This window comes from Vanellus vanellus (genome assembly GCF_965231255.1).
Source record: "Vanellus vanellus genome assembly, chromosome: 3".
NCBI classification, from domain to species: Eukaryota; Metazoa; Chordata; class Aves; order Charadriiformes; family Charadriidae; genus Vanellus; species Vanellus vanellus.
This window is the reverse complement of record NC_138907.1, coordinates 44,658,805-44,678,296: the sequence shown is the minus strand read 5'-3', so window position 1 is coordinate 44,678,296 and position 19,492 is coordinate 44,658,805. Positions and strand designations below refer to the sequence as shown.

General features: G+C 40.2%; 1 protein-coding gene across 1 annotated transcript in view; it reads right to left on the bottom strand.

Moving 5' to 3' along the window:
* HEATR1 (HEAT repeat containing 1) overlaps window positions 1-15,679 on the bottom strand; it is a 41,482-nt gene extending 25,803 nt beyond the window's left edge. The window contains exons 1-16 of the mRNA XM_082481398.1: window positions 15,440-15,679; window positions 12,387-12,603; window positions 11,297-11,438; window positions 10,667-10,768; window positions 9,596-9,736; window positions 9,061-9,272; window positions 7,679-7,812; window positions 6,746-6,854; window positions 6,285-6,395; window positions 5,715-5,832; window positions 4,426-4,533; window positions 3,916-4,011; window positions 2,811-2,899; window positions 2,315-2,526; window positions 1,873-1,994; window positions 1,148-1,345 (exon numbers count right to left, since the gene is read on the bottom strand). Coding sequence (XP_082337524.1) covers window positions 1,148-1,345; window positions 1,873-1,994; window positions 2,315-2,526; window positions 2,811-2,899; window positions 3,916-4,011; window positions 4,426-4,533; window positions 5,715-5,832; window positions 6,285-6,395; window positions 6,746-6,854; window positions 7,679-7,812; window positions 9,061-9,272; window positions 9,596-9,736; window positions 10,667-10,768; window positions 11,297-11,438; window positions 12,387-12,603; window positions 15,440-15,581 — 2,253 coding nt within the window. The 5' untranslated portion in view covers window positions 15,582-15,679. The remainder of the gene's footprint in view (window positions 1-1,147; window positions 1,346-1,872; window positions 1,995-2,314; window positions 2,527-2,810; window positions 2,900-3,915; window positions 4,012-4,425; window positions 4,534-5,714; window positions 5,833-6,284; window positions 6,396-6,745; window positions 6,855-7,678; window positions 7,813-9,060; window positions 9,273-9,595; window positions 9,737-10,666; window positions 10,769-11,296; window positions 11,439-12,386; window positions 12,604-15,439) is intronic.
* Between the last annotated feature and the right edge of the window lie 3,813 nt (window positions 15,680-19,492).

Here is a 19,492-nt window from a genome sequence, read left to right as displayed (position 1 = left end):
CAACAACAACAATCAAAACTCCAATGGGAAACATGGATAAAAATAAAGAAAAAAAAGGTAGCAGTAAGACGCAGAAATACTCTTTCTGAATGTTGTTCCTGTCTCAGTGATGGCTCCTCCTTTTGCTTCCTTGTTACCTCCCAACATGTGTCAATACAACTGCTTATGGAGCAGCACAATAAACCAAAACCCAACAAATTCAGCAACAACACTTTCAATATTGTTGCAAGGATTTGCCTGAGGTTGTAATACACAGAATCACCGAATGGTCTGGGTTGGAAGGGATCTTCAACGATCATCTAGTTCCAGCTCCCCTGCCATGGGCAGGGACATCTTTCACTAGACCAGGTTGCTCAAAGTCCCACTCAATCTGACCATGAACACTTCCAGGGATGGGGCATACACAACTTCTCTGGGCAACCTGTTCCAGTGCCTCACCACTGACATAGTAAAGAAGTTCTTCCTTATATTCAAGCTAAATCTATCCTCTTTTAGCTTAAAACCATTGCCCTTGTCCTATTGCTACAGGCCCTTGTAAAAAGGCCGTCTCCATCTTTCTTATACGCTCCCTGCAAGTATTGGAAGGCCACAATAAGGTCTCCTTTGAGCCTTCTCCAGGCTGAACAACCCCAAGTCATCCTTTCTTCATAAGAGAGGTGTTCCAGACCTCTCACCATTTTCATGGCTCTCTTCTGGAACTGCTCTTAGCATAAGCCCTTTTTCATACAAAACTGCACTTCCTTCTTTCCCCCGTTGAACAAGCCAGCAAAACCTTTACTCAATGACTAACCCCCCTGATATTCCTAAGTCAAACAATGACACCACAAGATGCCACAGGGCAGCTGGCAGAAACACCCCAAACTTTGTGCCAAGCCCACAGCACTGAAACACTCAATCAGGTGGGATGCCAGTCTAAAGCTCTGGAGTTCTTAATTTTTTTAATGCAAACTCACTAGATTGGTAAAATGTAAAAACGATTCTTAATGGCAGCTTCTAGTACTGCTGCCAAATGTGTGGTTTTGCTTTAAAAAGAAACAAAGGTGAGATTTTCAGTCTTTCTCAAGGTTTCTGAACCTCTTGCTCTCCAACAAAAAAAATATTTCTCCACTATAAAGAAAACGCCCTCTCCAAACTGTTTAGGTCTTACCTCTGCAGGATCACAAGCTCTGAGATCTTTTATTTGTTTATCCAAGAAACGGAAGACTCTGATAGCCACTGAAAAATAACTTTCCTTCATCTGTGTATTGCAGCAGCACTGAACAAGCACTGAACCAATTATATGAGTAGTTACTTTCTGTCTCACACTGTCAGATTCCGTTTCAGCAACGAGTATCAGATCATCAACCTTAGAAATGGGAGTGGAGGAAAAACAACAATAAAAAGTCTGTAAGACAGCAGGACTTCACTATGACTTTACACCGTGTTTCATTTGCATGTCCAATTAAATCCTTGTTACCTTCTAACATCTTTAACAAATTACTGACTGCTGTAATGTTACTCTTCAAATGCTAAGAACGCACAAACATCTGTTTCTATGAACTATCCACAGGTATATTTGGTTCTTTTTTTTTTTTTTTTTTTTTTTTACAGGAAATGAAAAATACTTTCAATTTAGTTACACTAATCATTTATCCAAATAGGTAATAGCTTCGTTTCTTCTTTTCCTTATGTTTTTTACTAGATTTTATTGGGGTTTTATCTAAATTGTATTGGGGTTTGTTATTCAATATATATATATATTTACCTAACAGCTTGACGATGGCATACTAGTGCCAAGAAGAGCACAAAGTTCTTCTATATCACATTTGTTCTACTACGGTGATCACCCAGAAATTAAGATCTCTTAAGGTAAGGGTAACATGGTATACATACCATTTGCAATAGTAAGGAAGGGTCCCCTGAAGTCATGTTTTTAGAAAACAACAGAATCATTTTCTTATTGGCCACTCCAATAAACTCTGCAGACTTGCTTGATTTAATTGCCTCTTCAAGATCTGTTCCAAGGAAAAAAATAATAATTGGATACAAATCACAGATACAATCAGATACAAATCAGATACAATCACACAAATAATGAGAATACAAATCACATTAAAACACTGGTGGCTCAATAATATTTAGAAACAGGCAGAAATATACTTGACAATTTCTTCATCTTTTCAAAGAGCTTTTTAAATAACTTTATTCACACTCTACCATAATAACTTGTTAATGACTGCCAGTCTCCTTCAAGAAGTGTTTAGGTTCAATAAGCATGATTTCCTAAATTGTTGCAATTTTTCTTTTACCGAATTAGTTACAATTAATGCTTTACCTTCTGGCCAACCTTTCAGTAAAGGGTGTAAGGAGCAGAGATCAGATTCTGACAGACAAATGGCCATTTTGCAATCTGAAGACTTTGAATTCGCATTAGTGATTACCATAAAAGGTAACAACCGCATTACTGCTTCATCTAGCAGTTCTTTTTTCTCTTTCAAAATCTCCTCTTTGGCTACAATTTTTATTGCTCGCTCCAGAACCTTGTACCTAAAAGAGAACAAGTGATGTTGAAAACGCATTGCTCACTCATACGATGAAAATTTCTTTGATTTGTTCTCCATTTTACATGGTGATTTTCTGAATCCAAATATCAGTGAAAACAAATAAGGAACTCATGGGAAATGGTATGCAAATAATTGAACATCTACCTTGTAACTCAGCATAGATACAGCATAACAAAAAGTGTCTGAAGTGGAAGATTCTTCAGAGTTACCTTTTTAAAATTTAACTTACAGAGAAAGAATATAGACTGAAAAAATGCACAAACTTACCACTTCCCATCCTTTGAAAGATCAGCTCTCTGGAAGATGTTCAAAAGACTTGATACTAGTACTTCCGGATCGACTTGTTTCCTGAAAATCTGAAAAGTAATTAAGAAATAAAAATATAATAAAATACAAAATAATTTGCCACATCATAGTGGAAAATGCATCTGCTATACCAAGTTGAAAAGTGGCTCAAACATCACTAGTTGCATTCCCATTGATGATCATGTAATAAAAATATTATCAGAGTAAACAGAAGTTATAAGGCTGCCGTCTTAATATGCTAAAGCACAGAGAATCTATCAAATACAGGAATGTTTGGTAAAATAGATAAACAATAAGCAAAACACTTTATGATTACATCAGAATTGCTTTTACTTTAAAAAAAGTATAAGAATTGCTTTTATTTTACACAGCATCTGTATGACAACACACATTAACAAAAGATACCAACGTTTAAAGAAGCACTCACATGCTTTTATTCCTATTTTTTAGTGATTGAGAATGAATGAACACACAAGACCAATTATACTACTGCTAATAATATTCTCCACTACTACTAGCAGAAGCAATAAAGAGAGACTGTTACTCTAGCTGGAAACAATCAGCACAATGCATACCAGAGCCCTGTCCAGTAAACCTGAGCTGGAGTTTAGGACTTTGCCACTATCAACTGACCAAATGACTCTCATACGGAAAAACTCAACGGAGCACTTCTCACTAGCGTAATGACTTGTCACTGCACCATTTTCCATCCAAAAGGCAGATGACATGATTTACGTTTTTATAGACAAACGTACAGGATAAGCAGGAAGCACACCTCAAATAACAATCAAAGATTAAAATATGCTTTAGTAGCTGCATAAAAAAAAAACATTAATAAATTCATGTTAACTGCGAACACTTTGGGAAACATCAGGAAGAAGAAATCTGGGGGGAAAGTTGTGAGGAGGTAAACACCACAAGCCTCCTAAATTTGTGCTGCTTCATCCTGTTAAAGGATAAAAGCCACCCACTAAGGATGTAAGCAGAAGAAGGGCAATTACAAAGAATATATTCCAGGCACACATATTCAAGAGCAGATAAAATCTCACCTAACATGCACACTTACCTCCAAAGAACTGAGAGCAGACATTACAACATCTCTGTTGTCATCCTTGAGCCGACTAAAAATTGCTTCTTCTACAAAAGACTGATCAAAGCCTTCCTGAAAAAAATAAAGGAAAAAAGGAGCCCAAAGGAAAAAATCATTTGTTGGTAGCAGAATTTACAGGCTTTTAATGAAATATCTTAATCCTAGTACAAGAAAAGTGGTAATATCTAAATTAAACCTCAAATAAGAGGCAGACTAACTTTCAGCAACAAAAGAAAGAAAACCAGAAGTATTCATTTACTTAGATTTTATCTTAGACTAGAAGCAGCTTAATAAACAAAAACTACACCCAGACTCCAGAATATGGGAAAATGGTGACAGAAACCTACTGAAAACACCATGAAAAACAGCGAGGATGACATATGAATAGTTTAACATACCATCTTCAGCTGAAATGTCGAGCAAACAGCTTTTTGAAGACATTATATGTTAAGTCAGTTCCGTAAGTGAAAGATTCAGGACACAAACCTTTGATGTTTCAATAACATCTTTCAAATGCTGAAGAGCCAGGACCCGCACAGCTGGTTGAGGATGATTCAAACTAAGGTGAAGGGAGGTATCAGAATCTTCCAGAAACTGAAATACAGATTTTAGAGTGACTCACTACACGTTAAAAATACTTTAAATATATATATATGGGTAACGGGAGAAATTCTTTCAGCAATTTTTTGTACCAGAAAAGAACCTCTACAATTCAGATCCAAAAAGAATCAATTACAGTGCAATCATGTTGTGTAACTATTTCAAATTTGGTCTTCTTCACTTTGGCAGACAATTTTTGGAATATAGCTTGAAAAGTACAGTAAGCCACAGACACCTTTTTGGCCTCGAAAAGCACTACGCTTATCTAAGGATTCTGAGAAAGCTCTAGTGACAATGTCAGTGTGACAGAGCACAGATAGAAACTGTTAAAAAGGCATCCCTGCCAGTCCAACTGTGAGCACTTATCTCAGGAACTTTAAAGGCTAGAAGAGTCACATGCCTTTGTTCTGCATGCCTTGTTTTCCTGTTAATCCACTTGTTATTCAGTCACAGAATCTGTGTCTTCATTAAATCGATACAAAAATACATGAAACACTTCTTTATGTAGTTTATCATCTTTTCCCAAATGCTTCCAGTCTTTCATTTCAAACAACAGCCATAATACTAACCATCTCTTAAGATCTGTTGCACTCATGGTTATTCTGTGTTAGGCTGAGTTTCAATTGCTCTTCAGAAATGGCACAGGAAGAACTCTGTAGTCACTTTATTCTTCCATGTTAGTGACTGTAAACATTCATAAAATCAATGCAACAAAAAGGACCTTCTCTCAACAGCAATAAAGTTGTTTGTCAACTTTTCCAAAACAGACACCTCTGACACTGACAAAAATCTTTAAGATGAGGCCTTGCCGGGCGCCATCACATTGTCACTATTGACCACTACAGTATACGTAGTGGCCATGTTCCTAAGGAAAAAAAAATATTGATAGGAATCGAGGTAGATGGAAATATATAAATTTAACCATGGAAAAAAGCTCACACTCATGACTGTTCATGATAAACACGAACTTAAAAGATCTGATAGCTTTTGATTTTACCACAGTTTTGATCAAGCCCCCCTCCCCAAATCACATTTAAATAAGTTGGGACTTTTTTGTTTTGGTGGCAATGGTAGAGATTTTGTTTAGGAAGAGAGAGCAGAACTTTGCCAAAATATCAGCACTCTGACGGTATAACCAGATAAGAGCTGGGATCATGAACTAAGCTGCTACCTACCTTGTATTTGCCACAGCTTAATGAAAGAGAAATAAATTGGTGAAAAAGATTTTGGTCAGCCTCATCTGTACAATCTTCCAGATGCTTCTCCAACACAGTGTCTAAGGCTTTAGGATACCTGCCAACAGACAAAACCCCCAATGTTTTCCGCAGAGCATTACAGAAGAGCATGTATTTACCAGAGAAATACAGGGAAACACAAGGAAGACGAATGCACACGCACTCATCTGAGCCAGCTATTTTAAGCAGCTTTGCAAAGGCAATCGACCATTATGTCTTAACACAGATGAACGATATGTAGACCACTAGGACAAATAATGAGCAGAAAACGTCATGCTACACAACAAACAGCTGTACAAACTAGTAGGTCTGCATCCGTGTATTAGAATGATAATAAAATACGTAATAACAGATCAGTAAAATAAAATTTGGACCAAGATTAGAAGTCAGTTATTTTTACTGTGTTTATTTGGGCAAGAATATTGTGCTTACTATACCCAATAAGCCCAGATCATAGCTGACATCACCACTCTACAGATTGTGGGTCTGTAATAGAAAAATAGAACTTACTTTCTCTCAAGAAGTCTGATAAGAGGAAGCATTTTTTGATTGAGTGCAGCCATTTTGGGGGGATTAGATTCAATCTCTGTACCACAGGAGACAAACTCTTCAAGAAACTTGCTAAAATTACAAACAAAAGAAAAAGCCACTGTTTTTTGGATAGTACAGTTTTCACTGATATTATAAAGCACACTGCTAAACAGGTTAGGATTAATATGCATTACTTATTGCAAGTACAGATTTGCTCCTGGTCTGAAGTTTCACTCTGTCCCACAAGTCCTCCCACAAGTGCTAAAAGCACAACTCTTCTGGATTACTGAATGTTTCAGTTTCAAAATTGAGGTTTGGAATTAACTTATGAACTCAGAAAACACGCTCATATAACACTAATGCTACTGTCAGGAATTGGTCGTTATTAAACCAGAAATGACTATAGTACTGCAGAAGAAAAATAATTGAAGTTAACTCACGAAGCCAAAAGGTGATCTAAATCCTTTTCCAGTGGTACGCTCTGAATAATAGCTTCCAGATGTCGGATGTTAATCTGATTCTCTGTCTCCCCTGATTCTTCTTGTTCCTCTAAGGACAATGTGTAATAATAAAAAAATGAACAATAGTTTGAGAATAACTCCCTCACACTGATTAAAGCTAATAGCTTATACAGGCACCATCATCTGGCGAACGAAGCACACAACTTGAAGACCACAAAGTTCACTGATTATTAGCAGTAACTCTCCATGAGATGCTAGTAATGCTTTATATCAATGTCATTAAAATGCCAAAGGCTGTATTGCTACCAATAAATTCAAGTATGCTTTGGAATGTTCCAGACCTGCTACCACAACCTGTGCCAGCAACTCCCTACAGCATTCCCTGGCCTGAATATGGACCTTTTCAACAAAAGAGCTTTCCCAAACATGATTCGGCAGTTACAAGTCCACAGTGCAAACAGACTTACTAGTGCAGATGCAGGCTACTACTGCATGCCAGTCAGCCTTGCTGTCCCAGACTGTTCCCAGGCACGTTTAATTCGTCAGGTAAACATAGATCTCCACTACTTAAACTACATATGGCATACATGTAATCTACTTTAAAATGATTTTGCATTACTACAATACATCTCCAAGACTCAGAAATTTCATATATCAAAATTAAGTTACTGATGAAATACCACAAATCAACATCTAAAACAAAGCAATATAGATCTAACAATGCCTAAAATAACCCCCTCTGTAGGGCCTGGAAAAACAAAAAGCAACACGCATGCAAAAGCTTAATCAGATCTTCACATGTATTGGCACAGTTTCAATGGCAGAAGCAACTAAAATCACACAGCTACAACACTGACCACAGCCATCTGTCCTTAACACTCAACAAAATTGTAAAAATGTATGCTAACTTACCCATATCACTTTTCATGACACTGCAAACAAGGTGAGGCAACAGGTAACGCAGAAGAGGAGAGATATCATACTCTGCTGAAAGGCCTTGCAAAAGAGTTACCAGTTCTGGGGTTTTGCACAGATAATTAAATGGCCTGCACAACGGAACATGGAAATATAAAAAAAAAAAAAAAAAAAAAAAGGTATACATGCACATCTGGGTTACCAACACTTTCAAACCATGCAGACTTCCTAAGATTCAATTTTCAGCATCAGGTAACAGACTCATTATGAATCTTTTCAGAATTTGTTTAAAGGGTTCCACTTCCTTATCGCCAGAGGTTCGTTGGTGCATTTAATATCCAAGAAGAAAACACGGTACTGCCAGTCATGTGTAGCACAGCTGCTGCAATGGCACAGTGAACATACCTATGTTTTTCTGAAGTTGGTAGTACAAGAAAAAATGTTTGTATGGATTGCACGAAGAGATATCTTCACATTGCAAGGAGCATATCTATTACCCAGAAGCAGCAAAAGGAAGGGATGAGAAATAATAGCTCAACGACAGGAGATCCTCAAAGACAGTAGAAGCAATAACCCTTTCCGCTAATAAAGTTTCTCTCATCTTGTTTCCTTTTATTCCCACCTGGCTGGATGCTGCATGCATAGCGCATGAAGCATGCCTCTCCTTAGTTCCCCACACCTTAGCTTTTAACTCATTTTCCTCTTCTATGACTGTGTTCAGCATGTGGAAGGTAATCACTGTACTTACCCCAGCAGAGACTTATTCTACTGGAATGCCCACACTAACCTCTCTGCCAGCAAGCAAACTCCCTGTAGCACAAGGGACTTCCATCCCTGTGTCCAACTGCATGTTAACAGCACTGGCTAACTGTATCAGGGCAGGGCAGACACATCGATGGGAATGAAACACTACTTTTACTTCCAGAAGAACACCTGACTTATGGGATCAAAGAAGTGGTGGTATAGAAGCCCCTCCATTGAAGGGACAGAACTTCTTTTATCCAAGCTGTTCAAATAACCTCAAATTTGCACTACCATTATTATGTTGGCTTCTCTTCCGGGATTCCCACTTTCAAGAAAACCTCTTACTGGCAGGGTTCAGTTTTACACATTGACAGCAATCCTTTACTGATGGAACTGGCAGGAGAGGGACCAAAAGATGACAAACTTGCACCACCAAGACTCCTTAGCTGTAGTGAGCACACAAATTTTCAAAGTAAGGCAAAGAAACTTCAAAGCCCTTTGAAATGTCAACTACCAAAATTCCTGATAGGAAAGTATCCCTTTAATGAGGAGAATAAAAAAAAAAAAAAAATCACATTATCAAAGTGTAGTCTGAGCTTTTAAACAGGGGGAAAACTCAATTCACGTAGACTTACTTTTTCCCAAGTTTGTCTCCTTTCTGAGTTTGTAGAAGTAGGTTCAAGCATGCCACCCCGTCCCTGACTAGTGAGGGCACTTTACATAATGTCTTGCTTATCTGTAACATCAAGGAATGCACCAAGGAAGTCTCCACTGTCACTTTTACTGTCATCTGGCAGATTATCATGTATGTTGCAGCTCTGTAATCCTGTACAGAGGATTTCAAGCCCTAGAAAAAGAGATAAAGGTGGATTTTTAACACACGCAGATTAAGAAAAAAAGAGTATGTTAACAAAAAAATAATTTTTATTATTGTCAAACTGTGTATCCATTCCTCATGCAGAGCAGGAAATAAAGTTATTGAAGTGCTCATCCGAGGTGTGAAAAAACATTATTATTCATGGACCTTCACCTGCCTGATGTTTCAAAGAAGACTAAGAGTGGTACGATACATTTCACATAGAATGTCCCTCTTAAATGTTATCTGCAGACACGTGTCAGCAGAACACAGTACACTTGGTCACACAGGAAGCAACACAAAGCTTCGCGTACCTTTTGGATGTAAGGGAGCAGCATAGAGACTATAGTGTCTGTTATCTTCTCTGCGGCTCCGAGAGCTGACACAATGGTGGAGGCATAAAACACAAGAAGAACTCTCAATTGAGCTGCGTTGCCAGGACATTCTGAAAAGACCTGGATCACAGAAAAATCAGTTGTTCAGACATCAGGAAAAGCGGAAACACACATATGGCTTCCCCCCAAAGCAACAAAATCTCAAGTCCAGTATGTAAGTTGGGCCAGCAGGAGCTGGTAGAACTTAAGTCATCACCTCCCCCTAGCATTAACCCTTGCCCGTGGTTACTGCTCCCCCTTGCAGACAAGGCAGAAGGAAAAGGGTGCTCAGCTACTGTAGTTAATTCCTCAGCTACTGCAGTTAACCACAATAAAGTAACCAAAATCACTTGTGATTTTGGTTAACGCTCAAGACTGAGAACTGGATGGCCCAGAAGCTGACCGGTATATGTTTAACACCCTTTATTACATTTGTACACCCTGTTATTTCTGTGTGCTGTGCTTCTTTTGACAGTATATGCATTGTAGTTCTCTAAATAATGGGAACTGTCATACATCTTACCCTCCTGAGACTATAAAACTAGTTCTCTATTGGCTATTAACTGAAAAAAACCAAATAAATCCGCTCAACTTCTAACATTCAGAATTTTAAGTTCTCATTAATATTTGAAGATGTATGTTTAAAACATCCATGACGACCCCCAAAAGAGATACCCAAAACTCAAAGCACAGTTACAAACTAACAGCAGGCATGACTTTATAAAAGAAACAAAGACAATGAAGCACTTTGAAGCTATACAGTATCTTTAAGTAATACAGTATTGCCAAATTGTTTTGTCATGGCTCATCGGTTCTCAGCCACTTTTTTATCAGAATGTCTCAGACTGTCACCTATAAAAACAATAAGAAATTTTCCTCTTGTTTACGAAAAAATGACTCCTTTCACTGTTTGACATGTAATTCAAAATATTAGTAAACAGCACAATACTATACAAAGATGTGGAAAACAAGTAACAACAAACAAATCATGTTCTAGTAAAAATGAACAACCTTCACAGATTTTGCCACCAGCCTGCAGATGAAATCCATGAAATCCAGGTCTTTGTAGCAGTGTGTAATGACAGTACCCCTTGCCAGTGGGACTCCAGGTTTCTTTACATGGTGAAAAACATACAATTAGAACACTCAAGGGTAAAGCGAAACACGTGAAGTAAAAATTAATATAACCTCTAAATTAATCCTACTGATCAGTTAACACCATTTAAATTGAAATAAGTAATGGAAACACACACACCTCTCTGGAATTTTTTGTATCTACATTAAGACAGATAATGAAGAGCATTACATATAATCTGTATTCAAATAAACATACGTTTTCGTAGTGGACATGTCTTCCTAGCAGTGGCAAACACTTTCACCTTCAAAGCATATTTTAACTTTGCCAATACAAAAAGTAATTACAATCAAAGCTTCTTATAACTAACTTTAAATATAAAGAAAGATAGCAGAAACAACAGGTGGGCATCCAGGCTCCATCCCCGCAATTAAATCTTTCAGTACAGTTCTACAACTAACCACATGAACAGGTGGACCATATTCATAAATCTAGTAACAGAGTCAAGATATCATTAATAAAAGTCCCTCATGCTTCTCCCAACTTGCATCTGTTAAATACTTTACCCTTATTGGATCCATCCAATGCCATTTATGAGTTGGGCTTTTTATATTTAAAAGTTGAATAACTCTCACAAATAGGTTAGTCTCATGATATGGCAGAACACAACCAATCAAACTATCTTGATTGTAGAGATGGATGTGAAACCTAAGGAAAAAACATATATATATATAGTTAAAAATTATCTGGAAGTCCAAAAAAAAGACCCAACCATGTTCTGCTCAGAAAACCTGGTTTACTCGCTTTTAAGCAAGACGAGACATGATTGTCATACTGACTCTGACATATGGTCCACTTACAGTCCAGAATCCCAAGGTGGCCACTAGCCTATATGTGACAGAGGAAAGAAACAGTGCTAGCAATTTTTTTCCTCACTCTGAGTAATTTTTGGTCCCTACAGGACTTAATAGGATTACTTCAGTTTCTTCTGCGTAGATTTCTATATTAAGCCTGACATTACAATAACCTAATATGAATTTCAGTATAATACATATATTAAATAAACTGTGATTCAAAGGTTGTATTAACAAAATCACTCACTCTTTCATGACATGAAATATTATACTTTCTGCATCTGGATAGGTTAATTTATATAAATAAATACATCATCACTTCACAAAATACTTGGTTTGTTTTTCTTCACACCTTCCTACATAACCTTGAAATAAGAATACTTAGCTCATGTTATAATACAAAGGCATGCTATTTGTGGTTCACAGTTAATATTGAAAATCAGCTATTTTACACAGCCCGTTTCTAAAAGCAGATTACATAAATGCCTCTCTAGGTCCTCTGTAAGATGGTTACAGCTGGACAAATTTGGTGAAAACCAGGCAAGGAAATAATTGCTTTTATAAAGAATATAATGACAGATCAAAATCTTCACAGAAATTTATCAAAAGACAAAAATCTAATTGGCAAAGAAGAACATCTGGCCCCGTAAAGACTACGCCCAAACAGATATTTTTAACACTTTAACCTGTATTTTCAGAAAACTAAAGTAAAATTATTCTAATTTTTTCTCAGCAGTGTAAAAAAAAATCCAGCATTTTTAGTAGCCTTATCTATTGACACGTAGGATATTCAGTGGATTACCTGTGAATCAACCATTCAAGGCACTTCTGGGCTGGCTTAAGCATAAAGTAAGGGGACAGGTGAATCAGGAACAACGAAATATTCTTATTCAGCTGCTGATTTACTGCTTTAGACTGAACACTGCGTTCCAGGCCTTTGGACGTGGAACTAAACAAAGTGGACTGGAACACTTCAAATGAAGGATCAATCCCCATCAGCTCTTCTAAGCCAGTGCATCCTGTGGAAAAAAATGGAAGAACACTTTAAATGCAACAGTTTAATTCACCAGTCCTACCCACCTACCTCCTCACTGGCATACCCAACTTCTTTGCTGTACTGGTATACATCATCCTCACTAAGCAAACCAAACCAAACAGTAAACAGGTCTAAGACCAAAAAACTTTTCACAGAATCACAGAATCATCAGAGCTGGAAGGGACCTCTAGAGATCATCTAGTCCAACTCCCCTGCTAAAGCAGGAATTGCCTAGAGCACATTACTCAGGACTGCATCCAGGCGGGTCTTGAAAATCTCCAGAGAAGGGGACTCCACAACCTCCCTGGGCAGCCTGTGCCAGTGCTCCGTCACCCTCACCGTAAAGAACTGTTTCAGTGTATTTGAACGGAACTTCCTGTGTTCTAACTTGTGCCCATTGCCCCTCGTCCTGTCACTTGGAACCATTGAAAAGAGCCTGGCTCCATCCTCCTTCAACCCACCCTTTAGATACTTGTATGCCATACTTTTGTAGCAATACAAAAAAATACAAAATACAAAAAAGCGTAGCTTTTTGTAGCTACGCTTAAAAGTATTTCTTAACTGACGAAGACGAACATTTACAAGTATAAGCAGTGAGCTCTTGCAGCAATGAAGACCAGCAGCATCCTGGGCTGCGTTAGCGAGAGTGTAGGCAGCAGGCTGAGGGAGATGAACTGCCCCCTCCGTTTGTGAGACTGCATCTGGAGCACGGTTCACCAATAGAAGAAAAACATTGCCATGCGGGTGTGAGTCCAGCAGAGGAACACTAAGACGGTCAGGGAACTGGAAAATAACATGCAAGGAGAAGGAGGAACTGGGTTTGTTCAGCCTGGAGAAGAGAAAGTCAAAAGGAAATATTCCTGCTGTCTGCAACTACTTAATGGGATGTAGTGTATTGTAGGTTATCGAGAAGATGGAGCCAGACTCTTCTCAGAGATGCACAATGGAAGGATAGGAGGCAACAGCTGCAAGCTGGAACATAGGAAATTCTCAGTCTATGTATGGATATTTTTTTTTTTTTTCATGCCAGGGTGGTCAAATACTGGACCAGAGACCATAAAACCTCCATCCTCAAACTCAGCTCAACACAGGCCTGAGCAACCTGCACTAACAAGCCCTGTGCTTGGTTGGGCCAGTACCAGATCCCTTCCAGCCAAAATTATTCTATGATTTTATACAGATGAAGCAAGCAAAGGCAACTCTTTGAATAAATTAAAATACAGCATTCCATGTACACCACTGGAGAACCACTGGAATTATTTATTTTACACAAGCTTGTAAATATTAATGGCTAAGCACAAAGCAGATGGCTTCAGCTGAAATAAAGAAACCAGGCAGCTGGGGAAGTACGGAAAAAATAAATTATTCTATGCAGCAGTTCTATAGTAACTATTTAAGAAACTCTGTGTTGCATTAAAGACATATATCTACTATCTTGCACATCAATCTCTGGTTTTAGTAAACAACTTTCTTATTCAAGAAATATCATATTCCTGGGTAAAGTTCTATACAAAAACATTAAGAGATAAGCACAAAGGATTTGAAGTGTGCAAACACAGCAATGGCTTCTGCCACTTTACATTTTTTGTGGCCATGTTACCAAAGAGCAGGGCATCAGCATGTTTTCATGAAATGACAGAATTCAGGTTGTAAGGGACCTTGGGAGATCTCTAGTCCAAGGCCCTCCCCAAACCAGGGTTAGCCTTGAAATCAGACCAGGTTGCTCAGGGCATTATCTAGTTGGGGTTTTCAAAAGGATGGAGGGCACAAGCCTCCCTGGACAACTTGTTCAACTGCTTGACTGTCCTCAAAGTGAAAAACCTTTTCCTTGTATCCAGCTTCAGCCTCTGTTATTTCAACTTTTGCCTGTTGTCTCCTGTCCTCCAGCCATGCATTCCTCTGGACAGCCTGACCCATCTTCTTGAAACCTCCTCATAGGTATTTGCAGGCTGCTATTAGACTCCTCAAAGCCTTCTCTTCTCCAGACTAAATGAGACCAGAGACGTTCCTCCCACCAGGCTCCCCTTACAGGGCAAATTCTCCAGCCCTTGATCACCTTGGGGTGCTGACTCTTCCCAATCACCTTACCCTTCACATGCCCAGAAATGTGCTCCAAGAGGACCCACTCCACGATTTTCCCATGGACTGGAGTGATGCTGACTAGCCTGTAGGTTCTTGAATTATTTTAATATGGGTTTGCCTTTCCCATTTATCTTCCTCCAGATGTTTTTTTTTTTTTTTTTTTTTTCCCTGTAGAATAGTTTAGGTTGGAAGAGACTTCAAAGATCACCTGGTTCCAACCCCCCTGCCATAGGCAGGGACGCCTCCCACTAGACCAGGTTGCTCAAAGCCCCATCCAAGCTGGCCTTGAACACTTTCAGGGATGGGGCGTCTACAGCTTCTCTGGGCAACCTGTTCCAGTGCCTCACCAACCTCAGAGTGAAAAATATTTTCCTAATATCTATTCTAAATCTACCCTCTTCTAGTTTAAAACCACTACCCATCATCCTATCACTACATGCCCTTGTAAAAAGTCCTTCCCCAGCTCTTCTGTAGGCCCTGTTCAGATACTGGAAGGCTGTTATAAGGTCCTCCTGAAGCCTTCTCTTCTCCAGGCTGAACAAACCCCAACTCTCTCAGCCTGTCTTCACTCTTCCAGCCTTTGGATCATCTTTGTGGCCCTCCTCTGGACCTGCTCCAGCAGGTCCATGCCTTTCCTATGTTGTGGGCCCCAGAGCTGGATGCAGTACTCCAGGTGGGGTCTCACCACAGCAACACATAACTTTTAAAATCACGGCCACCTAAAGAGCCAAACTCACCGATGGCAAAAAACGTGTCCCTGTCGATGGCGGCAGCCTCCTTGCTGCTGAAGAGCAGCGATGCCACTTCGCTGCGGTTGAAGAGGCTGGGATCGTTCTGGGGAAGGGCCAGCCGCTTCAGCTGCTCCGCCAGGGACGTCATTGCGCCGCGTTCCCAAGAAAGGACCCCCCCCAAGAGAAACCTGGCGAAAGAAAACCACAGCAGGCCCGCAGATCAAGCGGCTGCGCGGCGACGTGCCGCCTCTCCCCGGCCCCGCCGCCGGCCCCGCTGCCAGCCGCCCCCTTGGGGGGGCACACACGTGGGGACGGCCCCAGCCGCGCCGGGGGAGAAGGGGGGACAGCGGCAGGCGGTGACACGTCCCGGTGCCCGACACTCACCTGCCTCCGCGCCTCTCCTTCCCGGGCCCCACGTGGGCTGCGCGCGCCGCTAACCCGGAAGCAGCAGCTCCGATGGAAGGGGAAGTTCCCGCCCCCCGGCCGGCAGAGAGCCGCCCCCTCTCCCCCCCCCCCCCCCCTTCCGGGGGTAGCGGGCGGGAGCTCCACTGAGCATGCGCCGCTGCCGGGCGCGGTAGTGTTGGCGCGTGGGCGCTCCTCACGAGGGCAGGTGGCCGTTGTGGGCGGTTTCGCGCACCCGGGCGGGTGCCTCGGAGCTCAGCGTCCGTGTGGAGGCTTCCCGCGGGTGTGGGGCGAGGGCCGGGCGGCTTGCGTTGGGGAAGCAGCCGGTCCAGGCCACCAGTGAAGGTGCGAAGGCCCCCAGCGCCGGCGGATGGGTGGAGAAGCCTCAGTGAGGTGTCTGTGGCAAGGCGTGCTGCTGGCCTTGTGCTGAGCCCAGCGAAGCGACAGCCCGGCCTGTGGGTGGGGATCCCCTAACCGGGGTCAGCCTGTGTTAATAGTAAGGGGTGTGCACAACAGGAGTTGTTCCAACTTAGGGTTTTTCCATATCTGGACTGAGTGATATTAGGGGAAGTGCAGGACTCCCATGAGCAAAAGGTCTTGAAAGCTGCTGTAGTGTGCATGGGCTAGATCCCTGTTGCAGAACCACAGAGCTACGTGGGTTGGAGGAGTCCTCTAAAAGTCGTCTGATCAAGCCCCAGAGCAGAGCCAGCTTAGAGAAAGTCAGAGATTTGTCCAGTTGCTTTTGGAGTATCTTCACGGATGGATATTCCACAGCTTCACTGAGTCGCTTCTCATCCAAGGTTTGATTACACTCAAATTAAAACGAAATTCCTAATATTAAAAACCAAGATGTCTCCCACCACTTTGCATTCAAGGCTGCACCTGGAAATCAGTGCACAAAGCCAGAAAGAGAATGTGGCTTGTGACAAGCCACAAGAAGCCTGGGGAAAAAAAGCAGATATAGAACTGATTTCAGTTGGTGACAGCGGATGGACAAAATTATGCTAAATATAGCAATTCCAGCAGCAGATCTATAAAATTATTTCCATATATTGCTGAGAAGCTGCATAGCTATGGCAGAAATAATAAATTTGTTCATGTAGCAAAGCTGCCTTATTTGGCAATAATATAGCATACAGTAGAAATACAAACAGCTGATAAAAGTTTAGGGTTGCAGAGACCAGAGAATTGTTTAACTGTGTAATTTTATCCTTTAGAAGTATCCACTGATTTCAACAAGACTCTGCTTGTATGAAGTTAAACCTTTGTAGGAGTGGGAGCAGAGAGAGGAAATGAAGCTGGATGTCTGACTTTGTGCCTGATTATATTTGCTGGTGCCTTGTCAGAGAGCATTTATTAACTATATTGTGTTACTTCTGACATGGTATTATCTAGGTGTAATGACGGCAATTGCTGAGCTGTTAAAGGTTGCTACCACTGCAGTTATAACAGTGTTAAGGTGTTTGGAGGATATTACTGATTTAACGGGATTGCTGTTATTTTTCTGATTGTTCTAATGCTGAGATTCTGATCATCTAGCAAATGAGCTGGCTAGGGGTGGTGCAAACCAAGAGGCCAATTTATTGCACTTTTCACATTCGGCACAACTTCTGTGCATCTTTTCCCTTTATGAAGCCTTCATGTGACCTTATTTTCAGCATAGTTTAAACCTGCATAAATATGTATGTTTCCATGTCTAAAAATACCAAACATTAAAATATGTAGACTTTGCAAAGGACAGAAAGCTGTTTCTTAAAAAGAAAACTAGTCATTTTTTAGGAATGTGGTTCATTATTTGAGTACTCTAGCCAGAAAGATAAACTAGAGGTTGTAAATGCTGAAATGTGCTCAGGTTTTCCAGTACTCCTACCCACTCTATTCTTTCCTGTGGAAATCTGCAAGACAAAGCTGGAGAGCTGCAAGACAGGGGTTTTATACATTTGTGCTTTCTGATCCATCTTTGTTTGGTTTCAGAATAAAGTTGGGATTCCCTTTGGAGGTTAATTGGAGGAACAGGGACACCTTCTGCAGAGGGAAAAGTATTTGTTCTTGATTTAATTCCTTGGAAAAAATGTAAACCCAGGAAGTCTATTAGGAAATATGCTTAGTTGGCTTTGTAATTCCACAGTGGTTAAGCTGAATATCACAGAGGTTTGCTCCATGCTGGACTACAAAGAGATGCTTTTCTGAACTTAAATCCAAGCCTGTTTCAACCAGTCCCTCTAGCTTCTCAATGCCTGCATCATCACATAGCTAGTCTGTATGGGTGTGATTCTCATAGCCATGCTAGAACTGAGATCACCTCACCTGATGGCTGCTATTTGACAGATTAGATTGTATGTTAAAAATCTTGAAGTCTTGCAATATAAATTGTCATATGCTGATTTTTATTTGGAAAAAAGCGATCTGTTTCAAGGGTTTTCTGTAAGCCTATTCACTCATAGGCATTAGTGTGTTTGAAAAGATTTGATTGAGAAATGCAAACACTATTAAACTTTTAATGTTCTCTACATCTGGATAAATTTGTGCTACTGCTGGAGCAAATGTAATTGATGTCTTTATATAGATAAAGATCTAGTCTTTTTCTTCCTTTCCTTCCAACTCACCTCACCAGTTGTACATATAAAGAGCTATATCTACCTTTGCAAGTAATGCAACCCAGTAGGAGGGAATTTGTGGCATGAAGTGGTGCTGAGGAAATCCTATCACACCGTGTGCGTTTCAGAGGTTTTATGCAGACTAGATCTTGTTCTGCCCTACAGACCAAATTCCTATTAGGTGTGCTCCCAGAATGCATATTCTGGTTTGTTTTCACGTGTAGGCAACAAATGGGGAGGAATTTCATTTAAAGAGTAAAAGGGAATCACTTCTGATAAAAAAAAGGAGTGTTCAGTAGCATTCAATTGTAATATATCAAAATGAAGGTAAGGAATTGAGTCCTACCTATACAATTTACCGTTTACATACAAAGTTAGAGAGTGTTTGTATTAAGTACTCTCAAAAGCTTATTAATTCATTTGCTAAGGTGATGCTTCTTTTTCCTTCTTGCACCACATCCCGGAATCTAGTGAGCCACCATGATTTTAGATTGCTAAAATAGTTCTGAAGGGGATGGAAGAGAGCAACCTTCCATGTGCTTCAGCATCACTTGCTAATAATCTTAGTGTGTTCCCTGACATTTGTCCATGCCATCTCCGTGCCATTTCTAATAGGGAATGTGACAGTGCCTGACATCTAAAATGTGATCTGATTGCAGCGTAATGAAGTAATATTAAAACCTTTCTAGGATGTGCAATGGGGATTGTAACTTCCTTACAGTGTATCAAGTTCTCTTAGCTTTTTAAGCAAAAGTAGGTGTTAACAGATATGTGTGTTTAACGTGGGTATGTGTATGCTAACTGACCTGTAAACTGATCTGTGTTCTGGAGCAGTGGCTTGATCTTCTTGTAAGCCAAGGTAATCTTATTGTCAAAGGATATATTTTGCTTTGCTGTTGGTTGCAGGAGGCCTGCAAAAGTTTTCGTAGTTTTGGAGGTTGTGTAGTTAAATCTGCTAGTCTGAGTTAATATGTCCTTTGTTCTTAATTTGTGTACATATCTGCTCCCTATTGGAAGTTTATAATTTATAAGAACATACCTGAATTTATGGAGTTACTGT